Source organism: Gastrolobium bilobum, unplaced genomic scaffold (genome assembly GCF_033153095.1).
Source record: "Gastrolobium bilobum isolate Gb01-03AN ecotype WA unplaced genomic scaffold, APGP_CSIRO_Gbil_v1 utg18690, whole genome shotgun sequence".
Lineage (NCBI taxonomy): Eukaryota > Viridiplantae > Streptophyta > Magnoliopsida > Fabales > Fabaceae > Gastrolobium > Gastrolobium bilobum.
In genome coordinates this window covers 20,442-34,056 of record NW_026898618.1, presented here as the reverse complement: position 1 = coordinate 34,056, position 13,615 = coordinate 20,442, and the positions used below count along the sequence as shown (strand labels likewise).

The 13,615-nt window shown below is 34.5% G+C and overlaps 1 protein-coding gene across 1 annotated transcript; it reads left to right on the top strand.

The window, feature by feature from the left end:
* The first annotated feature begins 842 nt into the window (after positions 1-842).
* Positions 843-1,844, top strand: LOC133317741 (probable glutathione S-transferase). Its single transcript, XM_061519622.1, has 2 exons — positions 843-1,154; positions 1,368-1,844. Exons 1-2 carry the CDS (start codon positions 843-845, stop codon positions 1,731-1,733), a joined length of 678 nt encoding a protein of 225 aa, XP_061375606.1. The 3' UTR covers positions 1,734-1,844.
* The last annotated feature ends 11,771 nt before the right edge of the window (positions 1,845-13,615 follow it).

Genomic DNA, 13,615 nt, shown 5'->3' with positions numbered 1-13,615 from the left:
CAGTTATGATAACAGCTTTTATCATTACGTTTTATTATTGCTTTTAAACGCTTACGTAATGAAAAGAAAAAAGTTTACTCGCATTTTTAAATGAACTGCTGTGATTGTAATTGCGCTTAATATCATAATCAATGTTAATAATACTGGTGTACAACGAGTTGTTACATTCAATAACTATGGAAAAAATAATTAAAGTTTTATTTAATTTTAATTATATATTTATATATGTGCAAATATTATTTCACTTACTTATTAAGTATTTGCGTAGGCAATTAAATACTTTATTAAATATTTGCCTAACTTTAAGTGTTTACTTTGGCAATTACTTACTCATGAAACACTCCCCTAATTCATTTTTCACTGACTTTCATAAATATTTGCGCCTTCAAAATAACAACGAAAAACAAAACAAAATCTAATTTTAAAAAAAACGATTATAGACAGAACTATGGATATACACATATTTATTAGTCATCGAAGTCAGTGATGCAAGCACTTATGCAAGCAATTGAGTCAAGATTGGATGCTTGTAAGATTCCATCATCCTATGAATTTTCAAATACTAAAAATAAAAAACTGTTCACACTTTTCGACAATTGCAGATAGGATTATATTTACACTATACAATGTATAGAAATAAGAAAATATTATTCTAAAACCTTGTGCTAATAAATTATACTTGCCGGTGAGGGAAAAAAAGGCTTTGCGTGCGTAGGAAGACGTGCCCACAAAGAACAGAGAGGAAGAATGTTGAAAATTTGAGCTTGTTGAGCAAGCAAGATGACTTCATGGATCACTCTATAAAGACAGGCTAGTGTTGACTAAGGAAAACACAAGAAAGGATGGCAGAGGTGAAGCTACACGGATTTTGGTATAGTCCCTTTCTTTGGAGGGTAGTATGGACCCTAAAGCTAAAGGATATACCATATGATTATACAGAGGAAGACCGCTTCAACAAGAGTGCTCAACTTCTTAAATACAACCCAGTGCATAAGAAGGTTCCAGTGCTCGTTCATGCTGAAAAACCCATATGTGAGTCCATGGTCATCGTTGAATACATTGATGAAACATGGCCACAGAATCCATTGCTTCCTGCTGATCCATATGATAAAGCTCTTGCACGGTTTTGGGTCAGATATGCTGATGACTTGGTGGTACATATTTATAAACTTTATCTTATGCATTTTTCTAGCCATTCCATAATGATCATGAGCATCTACACTTAAATAAGTCATGTTCAGTTTACCTTTCAGTTATAATTTATTTAGTGTACCGTTTTTTTTGTTTTTTTTCATTACTTTCTGAGCTCTAAAATTCTTATCATGATTCAAAGTAAAAATAATATTGGGGGGGTCAATTTTTAAAAGGTTTCTGCAGTTGTGGCACTCATCCTTAGCAGCACTGCTGAAGAGCTGGAGAAGGCAATAAAGAAGATCTTGGAGCATCTAAGAGTTGTTGAGGATCAGTGTTTAGATGATGAGAAGAAATTCTTTGGAGGAGACACTATTAACATTGTTGACATAGCTTTTGGATCCATCATCAGTTTTCTTGAGATTGCGATAGATATCTTTGAAGTGAAGATCCTAGAAGCTGAGAAATTCCCTCATTTTCATTCATGGTTTATTAATTTTAAGGATGTCCCACTCATCGCAGAAATTATTCCTGAACCGGAGAAACTTGTTGCTTATATTAAGTCTCTCAGAGAAGAAAGATCAGTAGCTTTTATTAAGTGATATATAAAGCATTTGTATCTTTATGTATCATCTCTCTATATGCGTATTTCTGTGTTCCCAACCTCTCTGTTTGGGTTTGTCTTGTATTACTTGAAAGTAATAAAAGTTTAAGGTGATTGTATTTGCTTTGAAAATAAATCAAGCTTCCTTTGGAGGAAACAAATTATTAAACCATGCTCGAATCTCAAATATTAAAAAGGTTGCTGAATAGGAATAAATCTTTAGTGTTATGTAGTAGCACCATATATTTAATGCTATTATCATTTATTTTATGACAGGTTGACAAAAAATATTATTTTATCTTAAAAGAGAGAAAATTAAATGATAGCTGAAAAAATAATATTATATTTTTTTGTCTACTTATCGCAAAATGAATTACAGTAATGTTGAATCTTCAATTATAGTCATAAATGTAATCTGGTCAACTGGTTTTAAATTGGTATCGACCTACAGAAAGATAAGAATAATTTTAATCGTTAAATCACATCACTTTAATTATAATGTTAATTTTATTTATATATTTTTATATATTTAAATTAAATTTATGCAATTCAATGGGTAACCCAATATCCCAATTAAATCATTAATCAATCGGGGACCAGTAACACTAATTAAGATAAGAATAATTTTAATCGTTAAATCAAATCACTTTAATTAAAATGTTAATTTTATTTATATATTTTTATATAAATAAATTTATGCAATTCAATCGGTAACCCAATATCCCAATTAAATCAATAATCAATCTGGATCGAGCAACACTAATTGGGATAATTGTAGAAATTCTACATTTTTTTTTTGTCTCTGGAAATAAAGAGAGTAATTAAATGGGATATTTCTATGATAAATGGAATGCATATTTTTTTTTTACTTTGAATCTATTTATAATTTATATTTTTTATTTTTAAATTTTAACTAAAATTCACTTAAGACATTGAAAATCGTTTCTACCTACCTACCTCCTCTCTCTCTCTTTTATATATATATATATATATATATATATATATATATATATATATATATATATATATTTGAATCTTTTATCTTTTATTAATTAAAAAATAGTTATATTATTCCTGTCCCAAAACTATACACCAATTTAACTGCACTTATTTAATCAATTAAAAGAGTCACTTAATCGATTAGCATCGTTTGCCTATTCACGAGTGTGGGATTTTGTTCTTTTAGGAATTTAAGGAAGATAGAGTCGACACAAGTGCAACGCTTGCTGCTAAAGATATTGGTGATGTGAATAGGCAAACGAGTGTGAGGAAGGGTATACGCTCGTGACTCTTTTAATCGATTAAATTTGCCCCAAATTGATATATAATTTTGGAAGAGGAACAAAATGATCATTTTTTAATTAATAAAGGATAAAAAGGGTCAAAAAGCCTATATATATATTGGGACAGATCTTTTAATACTAGTATCAAATTTGAAAATTAACACCTCATCTTAGAGCTATTAGATCAAAAACGATCAATGGCTCTCAGATGATGTGTCAAATTTAAAATTTAACACTGATATCAAATGATCCTACTTCATATATATATATATATATATATATATATATATATATATATATATATATATATATGGGAAAAATATTTCTCCGGCAACTTGAGATAAGTTTATCTCTGGCCACACCAAAATTACATTGTTTTGTTTATTTATTTCCTTATATTAATTGATTCACCTTTGAATGGTTAGGATTCTCTTTTTCTCTCTTCTTTTATCACCATTGATCCATCTTTGTATTGTTATGATTTAATAGTCGGAGATAAAGTTATCTCCGGCAGCTTGAGAAATGATAAACCATATATATATATATATATATATATATATATATATATAGGCAAAATGATTTGTAATGTGACTGCATATAAGCATTGGTACAGTCACCTGAAAACTACGTTGTTTTGGGTGGGATAAAGGAAGTTCGCTTTCAAAATTAATTGTAAAAAATGAAAATATTATATTTATTTTCATCTTTGTATGGTTATGATTCCACATATTTAATGTTTTATATTTTTTTCCATTTTTATATGGTTATTATTTCCTATTTTAATGCTTTCACATTATAAAACGACGTAGTTTTACATGACTGCACTAATCCTTAGGTGCAGTCGCTTTACATCCGCTAAACTCATATATATATATATATAAATATATATATATATATGCGCGCGCGCTTGTTAATTTTAAATGGATATGTTAGCTGTAATATTAGGGTTCAATCAAAGACTAAATTACTCATCTTTTAATTAGGGGAAAAATTTTAGAACCAACTATCCAGGGGCGGATTTAGGCGGCTAGGATGGGCTGCCGTCTCCCTAAAACTTCAAAAATTTCAAGTCGAATGATAGATCTGTTATCGCCACCCTTGCAGGAGGGAACTCGTTGCTAAGGTCTTTGTCAGAGAAAGTGGGTGCAAAAGCATATAACCTGCGGAGGAAGCAGGCAAGGCAGGTCAAGAACAATAACCCCTTCAAATATCTAGTTCTTCTTCGTGAGTCTGAAGCTAGTGACGTGGCTTAAATACACTGGAGGTCTATTTGCAATCGTAACATGTGTACCACCTACGCTTGTCTTTTTGGCACTAGCTAATATGTAACGATAATAATAAAAATGAATAAGTAAACAAAGGCTTTGATGGCTTTTGTTTAATGAGAAATTGAAAATGTAATGTGTAATGAGTACGAGTCATGAACCTAAGCATGAAGAGCTTAAATAAAAACAAAAATTCCAATGCACAATTTTCTGTTAAGTTTGTGTGGTGTTCCTCTTATTTTTTTCTTTCTTGTCCTTCTTGCAAATATAAAAAGGACAACAGTATCAGATAAATGTATATTCAACTTCATTCCAACTCATAGTTGTTAGTTAGCTCCATGTTACAGTTAATTAGTGCAAGTAATTTCTATGTTATGGACCTATATAAAGCCCATATATCTAAAAGCTCAACAAAGAGTAATAACATGATAGTTGTGCAAGAGAACAATTGGGCTTATGAGTAAGAGGCCCAGAACTCACATACCCACAGGTGAAACCCTATAAATAGAAGATAAAGCTAACAAGTATGACCTAATATCTCTTTTTAACTGTTATATTGTCACTGTGCACACACGCCACCCTTTTGGCTAACACTGTTATAATTGCGTACAGTAATATGCTACCTCAGGTTATCTAATCCATAGATACCTGGAGAGAGTAACTGATCATAGATTGACCTACTAGCCCTTGGCAAGACACTTCTGTCATTCAGACAGAACATTAGTGCCGTCTGTGGGGATCCTCTATTCCCACGATAAACATGGCACACACAAGAAGCGGTTATCAACAGCCACCATCGTCGCATCATGGGCTACCACAAGATCCAATTTTAGAAGAGATACCAGCAAATGATCCTGATCTTAATAATGAACAGTTGGTTGATTATGATGTTGTTCACGTGAGCGATGTACATTTCGAATCGGCATCAACTCCAGCGGTGAACCAAGATCTACCAATCTGAGTTGCAAATGCTGGAGAGGTGCAACAAGATGCGTTGCAAATCCTACCTGAAACAAATGAAGATCAATGCATTGCTCACACTGCGATCAATGCCTATGCAAAGGATTGAGGAGATGGAGAAGCATAACAACCTTTGTCAGCAGGAGGAGGCCCGGATCCAACAAGAAGATGCCCAGAGGATCCAAGATCTGGAAACGAGATTGTTGTAGGCAAGAAATCCAAATACAAATCGTGTAACAACTTGAATCCTGGGTGACCTGTAGAAGGCAGATTCTCCCAGGAGAGTACACGAGCCAATCTAGGAACGTGGTAGAAATAATCATGTTTGAGGGAGAAACTTAGGTGAAGAAAATAGGGCTCGGGAATAACACACTTACCGAGATGATAGATTCGACCAAGAAAGAGCATTGGATACGCACAACCGAGGTCGCATTCGCGGAGATAATGCCCTCCAAGGTAGTGAAGTCGGCCGAAATAGGAGAGATGAGTATGATCAGCATGAAGTAATTGTGGAAAGAGATCAGAATCTGATTTCTAAAAGCCAAGATGTTACTGGTATTTATAGGAGAAAATATTGCAGGGGATAATATAACAACAGTCCCTTCATAGACAGGATTGTTGATGCATCTTTCCCAAAGAACCTTAACTTGGCAGAGTTTTCAAAGTATGATGAGAAACACATTGCTAGAAGGGCTTCCAATACCTCTGCTTCCGCCACCCCAATTTTGGATCTCACAGAGCAACATGAAAATATAGTGAAGTCCAAAGCTACCGTTGCTTCGTAATCCGAGATCCCAAGTGGGACTACTTCAAAAGCAGTGGTTACAGTAGACATAGGGACATCCGTACCTGCTCTTCCCGTTAGATTAAGGAGAGGGGCTTTATGGGAATCTGGAGTTGCAACCGAGCTTCGTGGTGTAACTCCTCCTCCTCCCCTTTTTTTGGTACTAGAATGTTGTCAAAGACTGAGATGAAGGAGATTCAGAAAGCCGAGCTTTATGCATATAAGGCGGCATCCTTATTGAAGCCATATTCAATTTTGCTTGAAAAATATACAAAGTTGCATGAAGAAGCAGACACACTATGTGCTGAACATGACAAGGCTGTGGGAGAGCACCAAAGTCTAGTTGACTCTTTTGCCGAGCTGGAGACCAACCTACTGCAGTCCAAGGCTAATTTAAAATTTGTTGCCATTCTTTAGACCTTGAAGCTGACAAAGATGTTATTGTCAACTTTTTGAAGGAAAAATCGAAGATTCTTCGTGAAAAAGAATCTTCCTTGAACTGCTTAACTTCTGAACATTAGAAGTTAAAGGCTGAACTGCTTAACTTCTGAACATTAGAAGTTAAAGGCCGATCTTCAAAATCAGCACAGTGACTATGATTATAGTCAATCCATGCTGGAGAAAACGGCTGAGGTTGCTTTCACCAATGTTGTTAATTAGATTAAGTTTTTTAATCCGGATATATCTTTCAGCACTGAAAAATTGCATCATTTTGGTTGTATAAAAGATGGAGCATTTGTTCCTCCCTCGTTTTATGATAACTTAGATGTGGATGATAATGTGGAAATCACGGATGCTGCCGAGGCCGCCGCCCAGAATTTTGGTGCCGAAATGACTAAAATGTTGGATCAATAATAGATTATTTTTTGAAGGGCTAGTATGCTGGCTGTATTTTGTAAACATCTTTTTTCATTAGGGTCTTTGAGCCCCTATTGGTTTTATATTGAACATCGTCGAGTTTGTTTTCGATTTTTATTTTCTACTTTCTTGCTTTAATATGCCAAAACCTTTACTTAGCTTGAATCTTATTCTTCTTGTTAACTCGGTTTTTCATTCAGATTCGATTGTTCAAATCCGTTTTCTCCCGATTAGATATCTGAAGTTTTCATTTGGATTATAATTGTTCCAATCCATATGATAAACCGGTTTAGATATGATAGGGTTTTTAATTCAGATTTTAATGTTATCCAAACAATTGATCTGGCCAAGATCTTCCGTGCGAATTTTGCTTCTTATTATTAACCTGATTTTGCTTAACTAGGTTTTAAGAGTATTAAGGCATCATGGTGACCTGATCAGGGTCATATCAATCTGCCCTTCATTTTTAAGCCTTGTTTCTTTTATCAAAACTTGTACATGTGTTGCTTATATTTATCAACACTTGGACCATAGATACGTCCCTCTATTTTCCATTACCTCGGCTAGAAAGCACAATTATGTTAATCTTTTTTTATCCAGGCTAACATACATTGCTAGATGGGCTTCCAAAATCGAGGTGGTGGAAGCAGAGGTCTTTTGTTTTCTGGCTTTTTGGTCAAAGGTGGAAGACGACTTCTTTTTTAAAGCCAATATATATCCCGGCTCGGCCATCTGTGAACCTATAATTCGATAAAAGGAGAATTATAATAAAAAAATATCCAGATACCTCGGATAGAGGATGCAACAAAAAAATGAATGTAGCTAAATGTAGCATACTAGATGGTTTGGTTGGACTAGCCTGTGCCTTAGATATAAGGGAGCCAGCGCTAACATGGCCATGGGCAGTCACATGACTGAGTAATGCCTCAACAAAAATCTTATCTTCATTTGAACGTTTTAATCGGCTGCTATTAAGAAGTGATGCTTTTGAGACTAGTAGAAAGAAAATCTCCCTTCTACCCCGTCTGAAGATATAAACCAAGGGTGTTGCCTAACTTCAGCGACAAACTTGAAGAATGATCTAGTAAAATCCTTGAAAGAATCACTATATGCATAAAACAACGTCTTGGAAGGGTGGCCACGGATATTGGGGCGATCACGGATACTGGTCCACCTTTTTAACTCGGGTGCTTCAGACCCAGTTCGTGGAGTATAAACGTTAAAAAAGTGAAGAAAAAGAGGTAGGGTGCAGGATAAGTTTAGAAATGAACAAAATTGTTTAGAAGCTACTATGTATGCCCAGCCATTGGGGTGTATTTGGGTTGGAGCAAGACGAAGGTGGTTTAAGAGGTCGATCTGAAAGTCAGAAAAGGGAAACCTGAGACCGACCTTGGTAATTAGATCCCAGTAAAAGAAAAAAGAAAGAGGTTCTTCTGAATTCCTTCCTGAGCAGACATGCTCATTCTTTGCAGTGAAGAACACATTGAATCCAACAAGTTGCCAATGGAATCCTGACTATGTCTTTTTCTCTCATATCTGATTTGAAGCTTAAAACTTTAACCGTAACCCAAGGATATGGGCCGATCAATTCAGTGCTGGGAGGTGTTGATCCTTGGTCAGCACGAGCTACCTCAATCGCTAACTCTGCAGAAGACAACTCCATAAAAACATAGAACAAGAAAATTTGGAGATTAAAACAAGAGATACATGTACCTGAACTATATAAATTACTATTCGATGAGCTAAAGGAGTCATCCAAGACATCAATAGGAAGATTTGTATTATTAGAGATGGAACCCGGTTCCCGAGTTTCTTCTTGATGTGTGCAACTACCTAAGACGGTATCATCCATGAAATCGTTGCCTTGCTCAATAAATTTGGCACCCAGGTATATGCATGCAAAGAAGGACTCATAGGCCGGCTTAATTGGGCGCGGGTTGGTAGTTGGTACATATATGCTCATTTGGGGTTGGCTAGCAGGACCAGGAGGAAGCCTAGGACGAACATTATCGAAAGGTGTGCTAGCAGGCGTACTCATAAATATTCTAATATTTTGAGCACCAGTTTCAGAAATGTTGCCTCTATTTCGACCATGATCTCGAGCCGAAAGGGGTGCAATCTAGATCCCCTAGCACCCCTCTCTCCTCAATACCCCTGCAACATTGCAGCTTGTTTTTCTTCTTTAGTTTGTGGTCTTCCAAAAATCCAATACCTCGGACCTGGTGAAAGAATCTAGATGAACCTCTCTTCTTCTTCATCAATCTCATCACTTCGACCAAAGCCACGAGAGCAGGTTGGTTTACCCCTACCACTAGAACTTCCCTCACTCATACTAAAAAAAGGTTTCACAAGGAGGGCAAGAATGAGTTATAATCAGTTCTTTACAATGAAGACCCAAACTGGATATACCCAGAAAACGTAGTAAAGGAAAAGCATATTTAAAAGCAGATATCAACATTCATAGGCAAGCCAACAGCAAAGCCAAAAATCAACATTCAAATATTATATTTGGGTTTGCAATGCAGAAACATATCAGAACATACAAACAGATGAAAGAAAAGTCACCAATATAAGTTATGAACATGAAGTATTACATGGCAGCAAAAAGTGAAGCAGCAGCAAAATGGAGGAGGAAATGCAAAAAAATGAAGATGTAGAGAGTTTTTGGAAGCAGAAACTATAACAAACGAAGGAAATGAAAGTTGCAAAGGCTAAAAAAAGAAAAGAAAATTAAACGATTAAAACCCGCGAAATAAAAAGGCAAGGGTAAAATCATAATATCTCATACCAGACAAGATGGTTGAGAGACGTACTGGCAGTTTGCATTAAATGCAAATGATGTGCGATGGTTTATGGCGAACGTTAAACAAATACAATCACGCCACCTGGAAAGAAGTTTCATTGCCTGGAAGATATAAGAACACCAAAAGCCAGTCCAAAGTAATAATCTGGTACATGACACAATCAGATACACCTAAGAACAACACATCAATAACGGCTTCAGTATCCAAGATATAAGGTTGAGAGAGAAATATTATCTCGACTATTTTAAATTATCTTCAGCTTATTCTAATAGTTCTGATAACCAAGCTGGGAAACCAGAAAGCCGAAGGCATAACCCAGAGCCTTGAGTGGCTGAGTTACACTAGCTATACAAGATGAAGATAAGGGTAACCTTTAAATAATACATCATAATATCTTGTGTACTCAAGCTATTCGATTGGGAGCAATAATTACAGTTGTATAGAAGTATGACGAGATGTGGTTATAAATTGAAAGGAAGCAAGTTGGAGCAGGGCTTAATCAAAATTATGCAAACAAGAGATCTCGACTATCATAAGTCGGATAAAAATGTGGTCTCAAAGATATTATGTGCCCCAATAGCTCGGACAACCAAGCTACTAGGCTGGGGGTAGCTGTTATGGACCTATATAAGCCCCATATATCTGAAAGCTCAACAAAGGGAAACCACAAGAGAGTTGTGCAAGAGAACAATTGGGCTTATGAGTAAGAGGCCTAGAACTCATATACCCACAGGTAAAATCCTATAAATATGAGATAAAGCTAACAGGTATGACCTAATCTCTCTCTTTAACTGTTATGCTATCATTATGCACACACACTACCCCTTTGGCTAACGTTGTTATAGTTGTGTGCAGTGACCTGCTATCTCAGGTTATCTAATCCATAGATACTTGGAGAGAGTACCTGATCATAGATTGACCTAGTAGCTCTTGGCTAGACACTTCTGTCATTCAGACAAAATAGTCTAGATGATATCATTCTATACAATAGGCAAGGTATATGCAAGGTAAATTGAAATAAAGTATTACACCAAATAAGTTATTTAATAAATGATAAAATTGTAAAAACATTATTTTATTATTTAATAATTATAGTTGTATAGTTTATTTTCTAAATTTTTTTCAAAATAAGCCAAATTTTAACTTTTGTTTTTAATCTTCCCCATCACCCAAGTATCCAACCAATAAGAAACTTGCTTCCATTTCTCATTCCTTTTCTTGATGCTTTCTATGTTAATGTTTTTCAGACTTGCTTGGGGATGTTGTCATGTGGTAGCAAATTTGCTACTCTTGTTGTTGCCACTATGGTTGTCTTGGTTACAACTGCTCTTCAGTCTTATAGTTTATATTTCCACTATTTTCTATGCTTTCACCTGTTGAAATTATAAAAAAAAAAACCATAAATGTTTTATTTAGTTTTGCAAGTTTGTATTTCAATGAGATAATGGTTCTTTTTTATGGTTTTGTTATGAATATTTTGTTCTATCTACTTGTAGAGAAGTGTTTGCCCAAAGTGGTATTGAGAAAATTTTCACCACTCTTGTAGTAAATACATTTTTTACTCAAATTAGAATGATATGAACCCAAATCAGAAAGCATTGATTTGGAGAAGCTTGAAGCTCTTATTGATGTGAAAAATATTAACTTTCAGAGAGTGCTGGAAAAGCATTGGCGAACCTACGGGATAGTAATCACTTTTATTTTAGCCCCCCTTCCCTCATATAAACTCTTAGCTCCACCATTGCAACTATCCCTAAATATGTTGGATTGAAAAAAAAAAATTCGAACAACATAATTAGCCAATCCAACCCGATTGAAATTCCGTCCATAAATTTTGTGAAATAACTTAAGAAGTTATCTTCAAGTTCCAAGAATTAAAATAGGAGGAAAAGAGTGTAAAGTGAAGAAACCAAATATTTTATCCAAAACTTGTTATTATTTAATTTATTTTCATACTATGCTGAAAAATAATATGACTATCTCAACAAGCATCTGACAAGCGGTCAACATTTTGGGACACGTTGACTGTGTCGACACACAATTTTGACCATGTTCGACATGGTCAAAAGGCAAGAATATAAAATTTTCAAAATTTTTATAAAATTAAAATAATTCTAAAATAAAATATAAATGTGTTTTTTTAAATAACCAGAGCAATTGAGGAATAATACCAGGGAGATCATGCCATAAATGGAGATCCATATAACTGTGTTCCTTCAGTTCTTCAATGCTCTTGGCGGCTTTCAACACAGTTCAGTCAGTTCTCAACAACATTGGCAACAAAATCAGCAACAATTTAGTCATCTGCAACATCTGCATACTGGCATCACTTGCGTATTGCACTTTATTTTCTACGCCAGCAGAAATACGTCGGAGATGAAGGACACGTCGCGTGCATCCCTCCATGACCCCCAACACCACCACTCCATTCGTCGTTTGTATGCATGTAAGAAATAGTTGTCGCAACCAGATCGCGACGTGACAGCGAAAGAAATTGAATATTAAAAATAATGGAATCGCCACCAAGGTCTATTTGGGAAAATATTGGAAAAATCCTTTTTGTTTGAAAATTGGCCATTGAAAACAAAAATGGATTTGGGAGTTTATTACGAGTAAGGAAGGTATAAGCACCTTACACCATTCGTTTAATAAAATGGTTACCTTATATTAATTGTGCAATTTAATGATAAAGTTTTAAATAGTTATTTCATCCAAAGAATTGATCAAAATTAATTAAAGAAAAGAAAACTAATTTTTTAAAATTTATTTTTGTACTTGACGGGATGGTTCTCGCTAGGACGTATCCCACAGTGCAATAGAAAACTCAAAGTTATGTCATCTTTAGAAAATATTTGTGTGTTGATTGATTTTAGTTTTAAAAGTAATTTTAAATAAAATCATTTGAAAGTTTTGGATTTAATGATTTCAGATCATCAAGCTGTCGCATCTAAAATAATCTGAAATGATGGTTGCTGGATTAACCAGTTGTCTGAACTCAATTAATCCTTTTAAAATAAATTGCATGTTATTATTTTCATTATTATGAATTTTATGATAAATTTAAATGAATTTTGAATCACCAAGCTGTCACGAGTAAAATAAATCAAAACAAAATTTTTGGGGTTAACAAGGCGTTGCGGCTCAGCTAACTCCCGTTTCAATTATTAGTAGATTAATCTTCTCTATTCTTTATTTTCCAACTTAATACTTTTAAATAAAAACTACGATTGTTTGTTTGTTCATTTATTATTGCTAAACTGTTTAAAATCATCAGACTATCACAATCGAAATGATTCTAAAAGTAATGGGATTAACAAGTTGTCATAACTCAGCTAATTCTTTTAAAATTAAATCCAAAAAATCATTAGATTAACAAGCCATCACGACTAAATTATTCCTATAATTTTAATATTATAATTATTCAATTCAAACAATACCCTGGAGTGCTAATATGGTGACAATAGTACTATATCTCTTTTTACCTCCATCTAAACTACGTAATAATAAAAAATAAATATAAAACCAAAGGATTAGTGGAAGATACGTGTGGGGAGTTTTTCCGTGCATGCAAAAGAAATCACAAAATATTTGGCTCAGATATAGATGCATCATGACCAGAGACAACTATATTCCCATGCAAGAACACAAAAACCAAATTCCGATGACTACTTGATAAACCCTTAGTTCATCAAGTTTTTCAGCATGAATTAGTATCAATTTGTGCGATTAAATGATGGAAAAAGAGGTTAATGTCCTAGAATTTCCTCAACTACAAGTTCAAGAAGCTTTATTGAGAATTTGTATTGTTCTTGTAGGAAAAGCAAGCTAAAAAGGCAACTGGAGAAGGAAGGAGATTTTGAAGAGGAGAAAAATGCCTAAGTGTTGAGCGCTAAAACGTCCACACAGAATGTTTTAGCGCCCTGCTG

What these genes read in the sequence shown, in the direction of transcription:
- LOC133317741 (XM_061519622.1), top strand. Translation starts at nt 843, where the DNA reads ATGGCAGAGGTGAAGCTACACGGATTTTGGTATAGTCCCTTTCTTTGG. An exon ending in GATATGCTGATGACTTGGTG is followed by an intron (nt 1,155 to 1,367) that starts GTACATATTTAT and finishes AATTTTTAAAAG; the next exon opens with GTTTCTGCAGTTGTGGCACT.